At 42.5% G+C, this 18,555-nt stretch overlaps 1 protein-coding gene and 2 long non-coding RNA genes across 5 annotated transcripts in view; 2 read left to right on the top strand and 1 right to left on the bottom strand.

The window, feature by feature from the left end:
* Positions 1-808: 808 nt before the first annotated feature.
* On the bottom strand, positions 809-1,797 carry LOC140640384 (uncharacterized). Its single transcript, XR_012037096.1, has 2 exons — positions 1,348-1,797; positions 809-987 (listed from the first exon to the last, which is right to left on the bottom strand). It is a non-coding gene; the product is annotated as an uncharacterized lncRNA (long non-coding RNA).
* NRDE2 (NRDE-2, necessary for RNA interference, domain containing) overlaps positions 1,145-18,555 on the top strand; it is a 49,762-nt gene continuing 32,351 nt past the window's right edge. Inside the window, exons 1-2 of one of the 3 annotated variants that reach the window (XM_072839669.1) lie at positions 1,161-1,304; positions 14,266-14,475. Coding sequence is in view for 1 of the 3 variants with exons in the window: in XM_072839668.1 (XP_072695769.1) it covers positions 1,241-1,304 (64 nt within the window). In the remaining 2 variants the exon portion in view is untranslated. Of the gene's footprint in view, positions 1,305-1,572; positions 1,703-14,265; positions 14,476-18,555 lie in introns of those variants that run through there. The other 2 variants (XM_072839670.1, XM_072839668.1) reach the window with 2 other exon arrangements.
* On the top strand, positions 1,450-12,756 carry LOC140640385 (uncharacterized). The gene is made up of 2 exons (XR_012037097.1): positions 1,450-1,540; positions 11,574-12,756. It is a non-coding gene; the product is annotated as an uncharacterized lncRNA (long non-coding RNA).

Below are 18,555 nucleotides of genomic sequence, written 5' to 3'. Positions count from 1 at the left end.
TTGATTTTTTTTAAAATTATTTATTTATTTATGATAGTCACAGAGAGAGAGAGAGAGAGGCAGAGACACAGGCAGAGGGAGAAGCAGGCTCCATGCACCGGGAGCCCGACGTGGGACTCGATCCCGGGTCTCCAGGATCGCGCCCTGGGCCAAAGGCAGGCGCTAAACCGCTGCGCCACCCAGGGATCCCCATTGATTTTTTTTGAAGAAACTGGGTTGTTTTCTATAATTTCCCACACTCTGGATTTGGCTGAGGGGTATGAACTTTTAGGTGGTATGAACTCTCTAAGTTTTCTTCATCCCTTATATTTCTAGTAGCAGGCTTGATTAGATTCAGATGCTTTTTTTTTTTTTGTCAAGAATACCTCATGGGTGCGTAAATATGTTTTCTAACTAGCAAAGACTTTTGAACTTGATTAGACCTTCCATTCTTTTGTATTGCTTAGATATTTTATCTAATATCTAATTTATTTAATTAATATCTATTTTATGTAAGAGTTTTATTTTTATTATTTTTTTAAAGATTGTATTTATTTATTCATGAGAGACACACAGAGAGAGGCAGAGACAGGAGAAACAGGCTCCCTGCGGGGATCCCGATGTGGGACTCGATCCCAGGACCCTGGGGTCACGACCTCAGCCACCCAGGCGCCCCCCCCACCCCCCGCCCCGCTTAGATATTTTAAATGGTAAACTGAAGTTGGGATATCTCACACGGTTTTGAGTTGGACCTGCAGTCACAACTCACATAACAGCTAATTTTTACCAGGTGTTTCCCTTGGTCCTGGCACAATGACAACCAAGCAGCTTCCTTACGATGCTCGTTTAATCTTTACGAACATTTTGCAGGAGAGGAAACTGAAGCTGCCAGAGTTCGATTACTCTGACCCAGTTAGTGACACTGTGACGCGTCCAGGGGTCGAACTAGGATCCCAGCTCCCGGTTGGTTCCGCGCCCCGGGCTCTCTGCATTTTCCCGGTTCTCAACCTTCGGGTATCAATTATACGTTAGTGGTTCCGCCCCGCCCCTAGCCCCGCCCCAGCCCCGCCCCATCAATAGCCCCGCCCCTGGCCCCGCCCAGTTCCGGGTCTAGCCCGAGGGAGCTCCGGGGTTAAAAAAAAACACACAAGCACACAAAAACCACACTTCCCAGAGTGCACCGCGAGAGCTAAGGCCTCACTACCGGCGTCCGCGCCCCGGCGCCATTTCTGTAGAGGGGACGGCAGCGCGGCCTGTGGCCATGGCGCTGTTCCCGGCCTTTGCTGGCATTAGTGGGGCTCCGGATGGCGGCAGCGCGAGGAAAGGTAAGCAGGCAAAAGGGATGAAGAAGGCACTCGGCGGGCTTACGGCGGAGTGTCTCGGTCCCAGGTCTCGGCCCCTGCTTGGGGTTTGTTTATCCATCTGTGTCCCAGAGTTCTCCGCGGCGCTGCAAAGCCTTCTGGGAAGGGCGCCTGGGCTGGTCCCGGCGTGAGGTTGGAGTTGCCGAGCGCTGGTCGCAGGAAGAGGAGCCCTGGCAGGGGTCGTGGGGCGCGGACTGCAGGTGGTGGCGCGCTCGGACCCCCTCCTCGCCCGGGGCCTCCGCCACGTCCCCCTGAGACACAGACATTCACATTCCGGGGAGAGTCCTGGTGCAAAAGGCTAGGTGTTCCCACTGCATCCCTCCTGGCGTTTTCCCCCGTTTTACTGAATTCTGAACTGTCCGGTGGGTTCCTAGCTTTTGGCAGAACTGGAGCTGGGGGTTAGCATCCGCAGCCTGACCACGCGCGGTTTCTCTGCGGGGGGGAGGGGAGCACAGGTGCTGGGAATCAGAACTGGACATTGAGGGGAATCACGTTCCATGTTCTGGTCCCAGGAGATCTGCAGTTATCACAACCTGAGACAGGGGATTGTAATTTAAAGTCATTAATCCTAAATCCTACACATAATGTGGCCGAGCCCAATTGTGTCTGACTCCTCTTTTATATCCTCTTATGGTTCCTACACCTTTTTTTTTTTTTTTTTGGTAATGCTCTTCATCATTTTGAGTAATTTCCTATGTAAATTAGTGTAATTTTTGGTTATCCTTGACTAGGTTGTAACCTGCATGTGGTCGGGGACAGTGTCTCCAGACTGCAGCATACTTCGCCCAGAGCTCAGGTCCAGAATATTGTAGGTGTGCAAGAAATGTCTGCTGAGTATACAGACCAATAACAGGCGATATGGGAAACAGGCAGAAGAAATATTATTACATTTCCTTACTCCCTACAGCCGGTTGACAAGTCCTTGAAACAGGCAAGGCGACAATCCTCTAGGGACTGAACTGCCTGGGTTGTTAATACTTTGCTAAGGGTGAAAGGTCCTGGAGACTTTGCTTCCGATGTTTCTTAGAGACTTAACGCTCTTCCCAATCCCTTCCCAGCTTGAAAGTACAGAATGGGCCACTCATCATGACCCCAGTGCAGCTCTTCCTGTCCACAGGTCCTGTCCCCGTGCTTTTTTCTTTTTTTAAAATATTATTTATTTATTCATGATAGACATGGGGGGTAGGGAGCAGAGACCCAGGCAGAGGGAGAAGCAGGCTCCATCCCAGGAGTCTGACGCAGGACGTGATCCGGGGACTCCAGGATCATGCCCTGGGCCGAAGGCAGGTGCTAAACCACCAAGCCACCCAGGGATCCCCTGTCCCCGTGCTTTAATAAAAGCCTCCTTTTTGCACCAGGCACGTCTCAAGAAGTCTTTCTTGGCCCTCAGCTTGGAACCCTGATGTCTTCCTTACATCAATAGGTATTTTTTAAAAAGTGACAGAAAAGGTAAGATGTTATAGGTATCAGGTGAACTACAGGAATACTGACTTCTGATGGGAAGTTCAAGAAGGCTTTATTTAGTAGGTGACTTTGGCGATGGGTCTTCAAGACCGTGCGATCTGGACAGATGGAGATAATGGAAGGGCATTCCAGGGCCTTTAAAGACACGCAGGAAGGAAATCATGTGACCTGGGCAGAAAATTGCAAACAGTCCAGTTTGTGTGGAAATATAGAGGCCTAATGAGGAGCCTTGGGAAATATGGTTGGGACCAGTAGTGAGGGGCGGGTAGTGACTTAACAGGCCAAAGGTTTATCTCTTCTTTGGGGAGGGTGAAATGGAAAGTTTACAGGAGAGTGTCGTCCTTGTCATTGATCTTCACCAATATTTATCACACATTTTCTGGGTATTCAATATCAGGATAATGTTTGTAAAAGAGGTTTTTAGGAAGCACTGTATTTTTACAAATTTAGACGTTATCACTCAAATTAACTCTGATTCTTTAATATCATCTAATTTCCCGTCAACGTTCAAATTTCCCAAGTTGTCTCAAAAATGGCCTTTTAGTGCTGCTTCAAGAAAGTGCTTTCCCAAGAAAGATACAACATTGTATTTTGTGAATGCATCTCTTAGGTCTCTTTTTAATATGAAACCGTTTCTCCTTCCCTTTCATTTTCCCTGGTGATTTATTTGTTGAGGAAACTGGGTCACTTGTCCTGTTGACGTTTCCTACCAAATCCTCCTTAGTGTCATTCAGCATCCTTCTCTATCCCAGTATTTCCTGTGAACTGGCAATTAGATCTAGAGAGTTAATTAGATTCAGGTATAATTTTCATTGAAAATACCTCATTGGGTGTTTGCTGTTTACTCAGTTTGGGAGGATGTGCTGTCTAGCTTTTCTTCTTTTGGTAATGTTAGGATTGATCAGTGATTTCAGGGACAACTGGACTCATCCGTGATGACGCTGCCCATCAGTCTTTTACCTAATGATTTTTGCAGCCATTTATGATTGTTGCTTAGATGCATTATTTCGTTGGGGTTACAAATGGTTATTTTCTAACTTTAGTTTTTCTCCTATGTTAGTATCAATTATTCTGTAAACTTTCTGTCAACACTATTGGGATACCCGGAAATAGAATGCAGGCGGGAAAGACAGGATGAATGGTTAATTTGTTCCCTTTGTCAGTTTTCAGAAAATGAGTTGGGCTCTCTGCGACTTTTAGAGGTCTCCCTCTTCATTATGAACTGTTGAATTTTTAACGCTTGGATTTTGATCCATTGTAGATATTATTTTTCTAATGCTCAAATCATCCCATCCGTGGCTAATGGGACTCTAATTAAGTTCGATGTGTGTCTTTTTGACATGACCCAGATGTCTTAATTGCTTCCTTGCTTTCTGGCCTAAAAGATGCCCAGAGCTCATCACTTACATGTTCCATTATGGCCTGGAATTGCCTGTTTCTCTAAAAACCATGATTTCTTTTAGTGGAAAATGGTATGGGAAGGTTAAAACCACAGGTTGGTGTCAGGAGTACTAATTGCATTGGGTTGTCATTATTTGTAGACATTTGGAGTGGTCAAAACCAGAAAGAGAAAAATACATCATAAATTCACCTTGATATTTCCAGGTCAAATTTAATATTGTGAGATTTTTACTTAATTTCTTTTTGTAATATAATTTGTAATTTATATACCAATTTATAGTTAACATTTATATTTCTTTCCTCTTATGCTGAAAATCTTAGTTCTTGGGGTGCCTGGCTGGTTTGGTGGGTGGAGTGTGGACTCTTGATCTTGGAGTTGTGAATTCAAGTCCCACGTTGGGTGTGGGTGTTACTTCAAAATAAAATCTTGGGGCACCTGGGTGGTTCAGTCTGCTTCTCCCTCTGCCCCTCCCCTTGCTCGTGCATGCACTCTCTCTCTCAATAAAATCTTTTAAAAAATAAAAATTAAAAAAAAAACTTAAAAAAAATCTTAGTTCCTAATGCCACCAACACAATTATTTATATGTTCAAAATAACAGTAGCAACATGATTAATACTAAATACAGTTTATATTTCTTTGTGGTTTCTTTTGTCCTTAGGACATATCCTGCAGCAGATGTGTGGTCAGTTGACTGTGTTTTTTTTTTTTTTTTTTAATTTTTATTTATTTATGATAGGCACACAGTGAGAGAGAGAGAGAGGCAGAGACACAGGCAGAGGGAGAAGCAGGCTCCATGCCGGGAGCCTGACGTGGGACTCGATCCCGGGTGTCCAGGATCGCGCCCTGGGCCAAAGGCAGGCGCTAAACCGCTGCGCCACCCAGGGATCCCCAGTTGACTGTGTTTTAAAATAATTTCTGTGTGGTTTTGTCACCAGTTTGACATATAGTTAAAGTAATGTATATTTTTAATTTTTAGGGATTGCTTTTTTCTTCTTTTTGAATTGATTCGGTTTTTAGCATTGTGAAACATTTACATGATCTTAAGGTTGAAAATGTAAACCAGATATATTCATCTCTGTCACTTTCTGTACTATGCGGGTTAGAATTTTAATTAGTCAATGATATCCTTCCATTTTCTCTCCCTTAATATGAGTAGGTAGCTACATTTCCTTCCTTTTCTTAAATACATACTGTTCTACATTTTATCTTATTTTTTTGAAGACTATTTTATTTTATTTTATTTTTATTTTATTTTTTTTTTTCCGCCTTGATACTCTTTATTGCATAGCTGTCAAGCTTGAGCATGCTCAGCTTCCCCTGGAGGGCTTGTTAATACAGATCCCTAGACCCCATCTGCAGTTTCTGGTGGCCTGGGTCTGGGGAGGATATTTATTTATTTTAGAGAGAGCTCTAGCAAGCAGTGAGGGGTGGGTAGAGGGAGAGCGAGAGAGAGGAGAAAGAGAGAGAGAGAACGAGAGAGAGAGAATTCTGAAGCAGACTCCCCGCTGAGTGCAGAGCCCACTGGGACTCAATGTCATGACCCTGAGATCACAAACTGAGCTAAAATGAAGAGTCAGATTTTCAACTGACTGAGCCACCCAGGCGCCCCATTGTTTTGCATTTTAGCTAAAATTCCAGAGATCACTTTATAGTATAACATGAGATCTTTCTCATTTCTTTTGACTGATACACAGAACTCTATCATGGGATGTCACAGGGTATTCCCTATTAAGAACATTTAGACTGTTTCCTTTCTGCTGTTATTAATAGAGGCACTGTATTTTGTTGTTGACACATCATGATGTTTCATTAGTTTCAGGTGTACAACGTAGCGATTCAGCAACTTTATACCTCATGCTGTGCTTACTGCAACACTGTTAGAATATCGACTATATTCCCTGTGCTGTGCCTTTTATTCCTGTGATTTATTCCTTATTCACAGGCATCTCCCACTCCCCTTCACTTATTTTGCTCATCCCCCGGCGACCATCAGTTCTCCTTATTTATGAGCGAGCTGCTTTTTGTTTAGTTGTCTTGTAGATTTTTTTTTAATAGTTTATTTTTTTTTTAATTTTTTAAAAAATTTTTATTTATTTATGATAGAGAGAGAGAGAGAGGCAGAGACATAGGCAGAGGGATAAGCAGGCTCCATGCACCGGGAGCCCGATGTGGGATTCGATCCCGGGTCTCCAGGATCGCGCCCTGGGCCAAAGGCAGGCGCCAAACCGCTGCGCCACCCAGGGATCCCTGTCTTGTAGATTATACATATAAATGAAATCACGTGGTATTTTTGTTTCTCTGACTTCACTTAGCATAATACCCTTTTAGGTCCATTTATGTCATCACAAATAGCAAGATTTCATCCTTCTTTATGGCTGGATAATATTCCATATTATTTCTATTTTTATGTATATATCACATCTTCTTTACTGACTCGTCTATTTATGGGCACTTGGGCTGCTTCCGTATCTTGGCTATTGTAAACACTGCTGTGGGAAACATAGAAGTGTTTATATCTTTTTTTTTAATTTTTATTTATTTATGATAGTCACAAAGAGAGAGAGAGAGAGAGAGAGAGAGAGAGAGGCAGAGACATAGGCAGAGGGAGAAGCAGGCTCCATGCACCGGGAGCCCGACGTGGGATTTGATTCCGGGTCTCCAGGATCGCGCCCTGGGCCAAAGGCAGGTGCCAAACCGCTGCGCCACCCAGGGATCCCAGAAGTGTTTATATCTTTTCAATTTTTTTGAATAAATACCCAGTAGAGGAATTATTGGATCATATGGAATCTCCATACTGTTTCCCATAGTGGTTGTACCAATTTACATTCCTACCAGCAGTGCAAAATGTTCCTTTTTCTACATATTCTCGCCAACACTTTTTATTTCCTGCCTTTTTTTATTTTAGCCATTCTGACAGGAATAAGGTGATAATCCATTGTGGTTTTGATACACATTTCCCTGATGATGAGTGATGTTGATCATCATTTCATGTGTCTCTTGGTCAACTGGATGTCTTTTTTGGAAAGATGTTTGTTCACGTCCTTGCCTATTTTTTGTACTTTTTGCTTTACACTGTAAAATGATATGAAAATGTAAGATCAATAATAGTAGTACAGTTTCAATTAAAAAAGAAAAATTAAACTGCTGGACAGAATAGAGAGGCAATAACCAAAGAGGTGACAGCAGCTCCACCACTCTTCACTCTGGAGGTACTGTTAAGCATTAGGACAGGATTTAAATAGCCATCTTATTCAGTAAGAGGTTTGGGTGTGTGTGTGGATATTTAGTAACATTCATTCTTTGAACAGATATGTAGTGCCTCCATTGTGTTGGGAGCAGCAGAGAGTCTCCAGTGTCTGGTCCCTCCAGTTCTCTCAAGCTTTCCTTCTTATACTATCAGATTATTATTATTTTTAAAAGATTTATTTATTTATTTATTCATGAGAGAGAGAGAGAGAGAGAGAGAGAGGCAGAGACACAGGAGGCGGGAGAAGCAGGCTCCATGCTGGGAGCCCGATGTGGGACTCGATCCAGGGACTCCAGGATCGTGCCCTGGGCCAGGCGCTAAACCGCTGAGCCACCCAGGGATCCCCTACTATCAGATTATTTATTAGGATTTTGTAATGTTTTACATTGTTGTCAGGAGTCAAATATTTGTACAGAGTTGTGGAGGAAGGTGGTATATCAGTTCATTTAATCCTCATAACAACATATGAAGCAGGTGTATTATCCATATTTGGGAGAGAAACTAAACTCATCATTTTTTTCTCCAGACCGTGCTCTTCTTCCTGGGACCACATATAGAACATGACACCATCATTCCCCAAGCCAAAACTTAGACATGTACTTTGACTGCTTCTCCTCCTGTCACGACCCCTCATTCAATTCTTCATCTCATCCTTCCAGACAACTCTTTTCCCACCTCTGCTAGTTTGTACCTCTTAATCCCTTCCATCTAATCTGCCCATCCCTGATGCCTTGCCCCCTGGCAACCATCAGGTTTTCTGTATCTGTAGGTCTGATTCTGTTTTGTTTGTTCACTTGTTTTTTAGATTCCACATATAAGTGAAATTGTGGTATGTCTTTCTCAGACTTACTTAGTGTAATATCTTCTAGGTTCATCCATATTGTTGCAATTGGCAAGATCTCATTTTATATGGCTTAGTAATATTCCCTGTGTGTGTACGCGCTGATGCACATGCTACATCTTTTTCTTTTTAAAAATTTTACCTTTTGGGCAGCCCCGGTGGCTCAGCGGTTTAGTGCCACCTTCAGCTCAGGGTGTGGTCCTGGAGACCCGGGATCGAGTCCCGCATCGGGCTCCCTGCATGGAGCCTGCTTCTCCCTCTGCCTGTGTCTCTGCCTCTCTCTCTCTCTGTCTCTCATGAATAAATAAATAAAATCTTTAAAAAAAATAAAAAATAAAAATTTTACCTTTTTATTTGAGAGAGATAGCGAGAGAGAGAATGAGCAGAGGGGAGAGGGAGAAGCAGGCAGGCTCCCCACCAAGCAGGGAGCCTGACATGGGGCTCCCATCCCAGGACCCTGGGATCATAAAGTGAGCCAAAGGTAGATGCTTAACCAATTGAGCCACCCAGATGCCCCCCACACTACATCTTTATCCATTCATCTATTGATGGATATTTAAGTGCTTTCCTATCTTGGCTATTGTAAATAATGCTGCAATGAATGTAGAGGTGCGTATATCTTTTCATACATTAGTATTTTAATTTTCTTAGGATAAATACCCAGAAGTGGAATTGCTGGATCATATGGCATATATATTTTTAACTTTTTGAGGAACATCCACACTGGCTGTACCAGTTTGCATTCCCACCAACAGTGTACAGGGTTTTGTTTTTTAATTTTTTTTCCTCCACATAGTAGCCAACACTTATTTCTTGTCTTTTTGATTTTAGCCATTCTGACAGGCATGAGACCATATCTCATTGTGGTTTTGATTTGCATTTCTCCAATGGGTGAGTGGGGTTGAGCATCTTTTCACGTGTCTGTTAGCCATCTGGATGTCTTTGGGAAGATGTTCAGGATTTTATTTATTTACTTATTCATGAGAGAGAGGCAGAGGCACAGGCAGAGGGAGAAGCAGGCTCCATGCAGGGAGCCTGACGTGGGACTCGATCCCAGCTCTCCAGGATCAGGCCCTGGGCTGAAGGTGGTGCTAAACCACTGAGCCACCTGGGCTGCCCCCCTGCCCAGTTCTTAATTGGATTGTTTTATGTGTATTGAGTCCTGTGAATTATCTATATATTTTGGATATTAACACCTTACTCAATATGTCATTTGCAAATATCTTCTCCCATTCAGTAGGTTGCCTTTTTGTTTTTTTGATGGTTTCCTTTGCTGTGCAAAAGGTTTTTAATTTGATGTAGTGCTAGTTGTTTATTTTTGCTGTTTTTGGTCATGCCTACGAGACAAGGCCAAAAAATTTTTGCTAAGACCGATGTCCAAGAGTTTAGTACCTATGTTTTGTTCTAGGAATTTTATTGTTTCAGTTCTTACGTTTAAGTCTTTAACCCATTTTGAATTTATTTTTGTATATGGTGTAAGACAGTGGCCTAATTTCATGCTTTTGCGTGTAGCTGTCCAGGTTTGCCAACACCTTTTGTTGAAGAGACTGTTCCTCATTGAATATTCTTGGCTACTGTGTTGTAGATTAAATGACCATATAAATGTGGATTTATTTCTAGGCTCTCTGTTCTGTTTCATTGAACTAGGTGTCTGTTTTCATGCCAGCATCATACTATTTCGATTATCATAGTTTTGAAGTATAATTTGAAATCTGGGAGTGGAATATTTCCATCTTTGTTTTTCTTTCTCAGGATTACTTTGGGTATTCAGGGGCTTTTGTAGTTTCATACAATTTTAGGATTATTCTGTTCTAGTTATGTGAAAAATGCCATTGGTATTTTGGTAGGGATTGCACTGAATCTTGGAGATTGCTTTGGATAGTATGGACATTTTAATCATAATCTGATGATTATTTGTTAAATTTCTCTGATAGTTCTTAGTGTATAAAAACATGTCAGATTTCTGTATGTTAATTTTACTTTATTGAATTCATTTATTATAAAAGTTTTTTGTGGAGTCATTAGGGTTTTCTATATATGGTGTCATGTTATCTCCACAAACAGTAACAATCTTACTTTATTTCACCATTGAGCATAATACTGGCTGTACGTTTGTCCTGTATGGCCTTTACTATGTTGAGGCATATTCTCTTTCTACCCACTTTGCTGGGAGTTTTTTTTTTTTTTTACCGTGAATGGATATTGAGCTTTGTCAAATGCTTTTTTTTGTGCATCTATTGAGGTGGTATGATTTTTATCCTTTATTTTGTTAATTGCATTGTGTTGATTGATTTGTATGGATTGTGAACCAACACTGGAATAAATCCCACTTGACCATAATGTATGATCCTTTTAATGTACTGTTCAGTTTGCTGATGTTTTGTTGAGCCAGTTGACTCTTAAATTCATTAGTTTGCCTTTGTTGTCTGACACTGCCCAGTTTTTGCCATCATTACCCTCCTGGATTGACAACAGCCTCCTAAACAGTCTCCCTATCTACAGTCCTGCCTTCACTCCCTGAACCACTCTCCGCACTGAGAGGCAGAGACAGAAGCAGGCTCCATGCAGGAAGCCTGATGCGGGACTCGATCCCGGGTCTCCAGGATCACACCTCGGGCTGCAGGCGGCGCTAAACCACTGCACCACCGGGGCTGCCCATGTCAGCAGCATGTTAAAGTGTATTGTGCGCCTGGGATGCTCAGTCGGTTAAGTGTCTGCCTTCGGGTCAGGTCATGATCCCAGGGTTCTGGAATTGAGTCCTGAGTTGGGCTCTCTGCTGTGCAGAGTGTCTGCTTCTCCCTCTGCCGCTCCTCCTGCCCATGCTTGTTTTCTTTTTTATTTTTTTCCATGCTTGTTTTCTCTCTCTGTAAAATCTTTACAAATAAATAACATCTTTTTTAAAAAGTGTATTTATTTAAAAATACCATGTACCATTCACTGGTGTAAATGCTTTACAAATACTGACTCACTGAATCATAACCTTATGAAGTCAGTACTGTTATTCTGCATTTCTCAGGAGGAGGGAACGCAGTCACAGAGCCAGTAAGTAACTTGTCTGCTCACATGGCTGGTGGGCCACAGAAGCAGGAGCTGAACTCAGGCGATCTAGTGTCAACACTTGTGCTCTTGAATACTGCTCTTTGCTGCCGATCTTTGGAATCCTAGATCTGACATTGTCACCTTGTGTAGAGCTCTCAAGTGTTTGTCTATTGCCCATAGGGTAAGTCCAAACTCTGACATGTTTTTTTTTTTTTTTTAATTTTTATTTATTTATGATAGTCACGCAGAGAGAGAGAGAGAGGCAGAGACACAAGCAGAGGGAGAAGCAGGCTCCATGCACCGGGAGCCCGACGTGGGATTTGATCCCGGGTCTCCAGGATCGCGCCCTGGGCCAAAGGCAGGCGCCAAACCGCTGCGCCACCCAGGGATCCCCTCTGACATGTTTTTAAGGCCCCCTGGCCTCTCCAGCTTCATCCTGCCCTCACTTGCTGTCCCTCCCTGTGATCCAGACAGCACAGCTTCATGCTGTTTCATGCTGTTTCCCAGAGTCCTGCTTTCCCACGGTCAGATCTTCATACCAGCCATGTCTTCTGACTTAGACTCTCCCTAGGAGCCCATCAGCCTCACTCCTCATCCTTTGGGTTTTAACCAAGATGCTCTCCCAGGCAGCTTCCTCCCACCCACACCTAGTTTGGATAATGTGCTCTCATTGCACCCTCTGTGTGTTTTCTCCATCTTGAGGCCTGTCATGCTGCCTGTAAGTGACTGCCAGTGTGTCAGTGCCCTAAGGGTCAACTTCGGTTTGTCTTGTTTGCTGTGTGTTCCTAGCTCCTAGACTAGTGCCTGGCTTTCAGTAAAAACAAAACAAAACATGCTGAGTGAAAGAAAAGAAAGACTCAGAAGTTAAGTATTTTGTTACAAGTTGCACAACCAAGAAACAATAAAGCAGTATTTGAACACCCTTCTGGCTCAGAAACTTGTGTTATAAATCATACTGTGTGATATTAGAGTGTTGGGGTTTGGGTTGTTTAAACATCACTTTTGGCACACCTGCATGGCTCAGTAGTTGAGCGTCTGCCTTTGGGCTCAGGTCGTGATCCCAGCTCCTGGGATCAAGTCCCGTGTCGGCCTCCCTGCAGGGAGCCTGCTTCTCCCTCTGCCTAGGTCTCTGCCTTTCTCTCTGTGTTTCATGAGTATATAAATAAAGTCTTAAAAAAAAAAAAACAAACACTTTTGGGATCCTGGGTTCTCTTCAAATTGTAGGTTAACTCCGTCTAAGTGCTGACTTTGGCTAGATATCTGTGATAACCATCTGAAAAGCACTTCTTAGCCATGTTTGCTAGTGCTTTCTTTTTCAAGATTTTATTCATGAGAGACAGAGAGAGAGAGAGAGAGAGAGAGAGAGAGACAGGCAGAGGGAGAAGCAGTCTCCATGCAGGGAGCCTGACGTGGGACTCGATCATGGGTCTCCAGGGTCAGGCCCTGGGCCGAAGGCTGTGCTTAAACTGCTGAGCTACCCGGGCTGCCCTGCTAGTGCTTTCTGTACAAGTGTTTGCACGCTCAGTTTCCCGATCAGGAAATAAGGACTTTGATCAAAATGAAGAGCTAGGCTCACTCTTATTAAAGGAACAATCTCCTTCCTTAATGTATATGCTTACTGATTGCACTCAAACTTAGAAATGTCTTTTGAGTTATTCCTGGCGGGTGGTGCTCAGCGGAGCTTACTGAAACCCAGTAATCAGTGCTTTCTTTGTTATAATCGAATAGGGAAGAGGGGAACTTGGATATTTTATCCAACTGTGATTAAAAAAAATTTTTTTTAAACTTATTCATGGCAGTTTCTCCATCCCTCTGTCTAATGGAATGGAATTAAAGCCGTTTGACTAGCAATGGAGAAACAGCAGTATATAATAAACTTATTATAAAGAGCATGTCAAGCTAGGGATGATTCATTACATAATTTTCTGTAAAATAACACTTGCTGTGGTTCTTCCAGATACCTGCCTGGTTTTTGTTAGGCAGTAGTTCTAAAGTGGTTTTCTGCTTGGTTCTTGTACCTTTCCTTTCCTATTGAGTGTGTGTGTGTGTGTGTGTGTGTGTGTGTATAGCAGAGTGCTGATTTCCAGGCCGATTCAACCTAATTTACCAACCTACGAGGACAAAAGATTGGCCAGCTTCTTTGTTTGAACCCTAGGCATGTTGTATCCTGCTCGTCCTCTTTGAAATATGTTGTTACATCCTGCTTGGTATTGACACAGTGATCTAAATACATATTTGACTTCTCTCAAAGGAACTTGTAAATTGTATGAGGATGTAAATAAATGAAAAAAAAAAAAAACCTTTGCAATCTGATTAATAAAGTATCTCTTAATCTCAGATAATTTCCTCTGAGTTCCTCTGAGGATTCCATGTAACCAGAATTTAACAATCTACATGTATTACGTGAATAGTTAGGCTTGTGATTAAGTATAAATACCATATGAACAGAGACCTGGCCTGCCTTACTTACACTGTATCCCCAGTGTGGGGACCTGCCTGGGCATGTACTAGGTATTCCATATTTTACTCTTTAATGATTAAATTTCCATTTACAGCAAAGACTGGAAGAATCAAAATAGTTGTACTTTATACCTAGATAAATAGCATGCTTTTGATGGTGTCAGGTTCCGTTAGTTCAGTAAATTAGATGCTAGGAGTAAAAGATACGAAGATATGGCTCAGATCCTCATTCATCGTATTTATTCAGCAAATATTTATTGATTTCAGTTTTGTGCCAAGGCACTGTACTAGGAATACAGGAGTGAGTAGTTGTGACCTCTGCCTTTATGTTGCATTTAGTTTAGAAAGAAAGGCATAGGAGGAGGGTAGGTGAGCTGGAAATGTAGATGCAAGAATTGTAAACTACTTTACTGTATTTGTTTGGCTGGTAAAATATTTTTGTCTTTTTCTTTTTTTCATTCTCACTTCCTAGTAATCATTACTGATCTGGTCCTGGTAAGGATTTGAGTTGACCTTTGCCTTGGAATAAAGTAGGAAGAGTGCCATGCAGATAATGAGTTTATAATGTGAGAATTGCCACAATAGCCCCATGTTGCAGAGACACTTCCGGAAAACCAGCTCCTTAGTTGAAGGAGTGAAGAGTAGCACCATGGTGTGGTGGGGAGCACCGATCGGGGTGCAGGTGTGTACCGTGTCCATGTGACTGAACTTCTTTTGGCCTCCCGCTGTTGATCTGTAAATGAGGCAGTGGTACCCTAGCTGAGCTCCAGGGAGCCTTCTCAGAGCCACCCCCTCCCTTTGGCCCCCAGGAACATCACTACTTTGGCTGTTCTGATTGCCAGACTTCTCTGATTTTGTTTGAACAGTGTTTTCTCTAGACTAGAACTTCCAAAATTCTGACATGACTAACGTCCAATAATGATTACTTCTAATGTTCCACGTTCAGTGCTCTTGTGCTACCAGGAAAAAAAAAAAGCAGCCGCTGTAACTTCTTATCAGGTGGAAATACCCTTTGCTCTGACAAAAGGTCATTTGATTGAGATGAAGTTCACAGAGGTGGTCAGCGCTGATTTGGGCTAGAACCCCAGGAGTTTTAGTTCTGTATACACTACTCTTTTCCCCACAGTGGTCTCACATGGCAAAGTCTTAATTGCTCCCTTAAAAGCCCTTTTTCTTATACTTTCTGGAGGACTCTGGAGAGTTGCACACTTTATGCTTTTGGTTTTTTTTTTTTTTAAGATTTTATTTATTTATTCATGAGAGACACAGAGAGAGGCAGAGACACAGGCAGAGGGAGAAGCAGACTCCCTGCGGGGAGCCTGATGGGGGACTCGATCCCAGGACCCCAGGATCACGCCCTGAGCCCAAGGCAGATGCTCAACCACTCTGCCACCCAGGTGCCCCCTTTTTGTTGTTTTAACAGCTGTTTTTTGTTGTTTTACATCTCCTCCAAGCTGTCTTCACTATCTAGAATATTTATGGAGAAATCTCTTGAAATTGAGAGCATCTTTCCATACATATTGTTTTTCCATTTTTTTCTCACCTTTCCTTTGTTTATGAGAAAATCCAATTATTGTGGAAATAGTCATGATCTCAGGGAGCAACGGGAACCATTTTCACATACCTCTTGCCACGAATTCAACCCAAGGGAAGAGAACCAACCTCAGAAGGAAAAGGAGACAATAGAAGAAAGATTGCCCCAACAGTTGCTTAGCACCCACCAGGTGTGGCCTTACAAGTGACTTAGTTCCTCTGAGCCTTAGTCTCCTCTTTTATGTAGTGGAGATCATAGTACCTCCCAGAGAGGGTTGTTATGATGCTTAACAGGAGTAAGGATATAAAGGGCTTTACCTGGTGTTTGGCCTACAGTAGGCACTTAATGGGTTAGAATCTCTCCCTCCCCCCTTTAAAAGGTTTTATTTATTTATTTAGAGAGTGAGCATGTGTGCACGAGCAGGGGATGGGCAGAGGGAGAGAGAACCTCAAGCCGACTCCCTGCTGATTGGGGAGCCCCAATCAGGGCTCGATCCTATGACCCTGAGATTATGACCTGAGCAGAAATGAAGAGTTGGATACTCAACCGATTGAGTCCACCGGCACTTCTCCCTCTTAATGTAACATTCCTCTTTAGGACTTTCCTTCCCTTTGCTCTTTGCCACAAATATTTATTAAAGTCCTCCTGACGGGGCAGCCCTGGTGGCACAGTGGTTTAGTGCCGCCTGCAGCCCGGAGTGTGATCCTGGAGACCTGGGATCGAGTCCCACATCGGGCTCCCTGCATGGAGCCTGCTTCTCCCTCTGCCTGTGTCTATGCATCTCTCTGTCTGTCTCTCATGAATAAATAAATAAAATCTTAAAAAAAAATAAAGTCCTCCTGACGTATGCTAGACATTGCTCATGGTGCCACAGATACAACGAGTAAAACAAAGTATACGTGTCATCACGGATGACACATATTCTAGTATCTCCTCCTCACTGAGATGCAGTAATCATCAGGGACTAGAAGACAACATATAAAATACTGTTCTAGCCCAATACTAAAAAGACAACTCATTTTAAAAAAGGGCAAAAGATTTGACTATTCTTCCGATTTGAGTGGCCAATAAACACATGAAATGATGCATTGCATCATTGGTCACCAGGGAAATGAAAACCAAAAGCGCAATGAGAAGAGACATCACACACACTAGGATGACTGTAAAATCTAAAACACAGAGACAAGTTGCCAAGGATTTGGAGAAATCAGAATCCTTACACACTGTTCCTGGGAATGTAAAGTGGTGAAGCCAGTTTGGAAAACAGTCTGGTATTTCCTTAAAATGCTCAACATGAGTTACCACATGACCCAGTGTTTCTCCTGGATGTCTAGCCGAGAGAAATGAAAACATATGTCCGTATAAAAACTTGTACATGAGTGTTCATGGCAGTATTGTTCATTATAACCAAAATGATACCCAAGTGTCCATCAGCCAATAAATGGATAAAATGTGGTCTATCCATAAAATGGAATATTATTTGGCAGTAAAAAGTAATGGAGCATGGATACATTCTACAGCATGGATGAAACTTGAAAACATTATGCCAAGTAGAAGAAGCCAGTTATGTGCTGGCTTAATGTGTGATCTCATTTATTTATTATTTATTTATTTTTTAAAGATTTGCTTTATTTTTTAATTTTTTTTAGTTTTTAAAAGCTGTACTCATTTATTTATGATAGACATAGAGAGAGGCAGAGACACAGGAGGAGGGAGAAGCAGGCTCCATGCCGGGAGCCCGCCCTGGGCCAAAGGCAGGCACTAAACCGCTGAGCCACCCAGGGATCCCCTAAAGATTTGCTTTATTTATTTGATAGAGCAGAGGCAGGGGCAGAGGGAGAGGGACAAGCAGGCTCCCTGCTGAGCAGGGAGTCCAATATGGGGCTCTGTCCCAGGACCCCGGGATGATGACCTGAGCTCAAGGCAGATGCTCAACCAACTGAGTCACTTAGGTGCCCCATAGGATCTCATTTATAGTCAATGTTCCAAACTGGAAAATCTGTAGAGACAGATTAGTGGTTGCCTGGGGGTGGGAGAGCTGGAGACGAGTGATGGTAACTGCTAATAGGTATGAGGCTTCTTTTTGGGATGATGGAAATGCTCAAATTACTTCATAGTGATAGTTGCACAATTCTGATTTTTTTTGCTTTGTTTTGTTTTGAAGTAAATTCTGTGTCCAACATGGGGCTTGAACTCATGACTGAGATCAAGAGTCACATGCTCCACCAACTGAGCCAGTCAGGTGCCCTGCACAATTCTAAATATACTAAGAGCCATTGCTTGCACATTTTGTTTTATTTTTATTTATTTATTTATTTATTTATTTATTTATTTATTTATTTATTTGCACATTTTAAATAGGTGAACCTTACAATATCTAGATTATGTCCCAGTATGACTGTCAAGTGCACTTACCCTTTTGTCTCCTAACTTCATCCGTGTCACGCACCAGTGCTCTAGCCTCATCCTTTTTTTTTTTTTTTTTTTTTTAAATTTTTATTTATTTATGATAGTCACAGAGAGAGAGAGGCAGAGACACAGGCAGAGGGAGAAGCAGGCTCCATGCACCGGGAGCCCGACGTGGGATTCGATCCTGGGTCTCCAGGATCGCGCCCTGGGCCAAAGGCAGGCGCCAAACCGCTGCACCACCCAGGGATCCCTCTAGCCTCATCCTAGAACAGAACAGGACAAAATCCAAACCCTTCCTGGGGCCCCCTTGCTACCACCATCCCTTGATTTTTTTCCTTTCTTTCACAGTTAAGACTCCTGAAGGGTTAGAAATTAAGTGACTTGGAAAGAATCCATTCCAGAGGAGTTAGAAATTAGTGGATAAGCAGAAAGGAAAAATTAGGGACATTCAACTCACCATCCAGAGATAATCATCATTAATATTTTATATAATGTTAGCATTAGCAAAGTTGACACCCGTGTTTTTGTTTTCAAAGAGGAGTAGTAAGGAAAGGCTTATGTTAAGTTACTGAGGACAGAATATTTTTTGAAGAAAAATACCTTAATCTCCTGTAACAGCATTAAGCATGTCAGGCTTTTGTGTATGATTTGATTTTTGAGCTTTTCGGAATTGTCTGCATCAGATTTGAGGTCATTAAGTCCTAGTGCTTTGGAAACATTCTTGCTCCGTAGAGTGTGGATGGAATCCATAAAGCCTTGTTGCTTTTTAAGCCACACTTGTTGCATGGCTTTTGCTTAAGCTGCAGCCTGATAGCACAA

Source organism: Canis lupus, chromosome 9 (assembly GCF_048164855.1).
Source record: "Canis lupus baileyi chromosome 9, mCanLup2.hap1, whole genome shotgun sequence".
NCBI lineage: Eukaryota > Metazoa > Chordata > Mammalia > Carnivora > Canidae > Canis > Canis lupus.
Note: the sequence above shows the minus strand (reverse complement) of the source record. Positions and strands in the feature narration are given on the sequence as shown.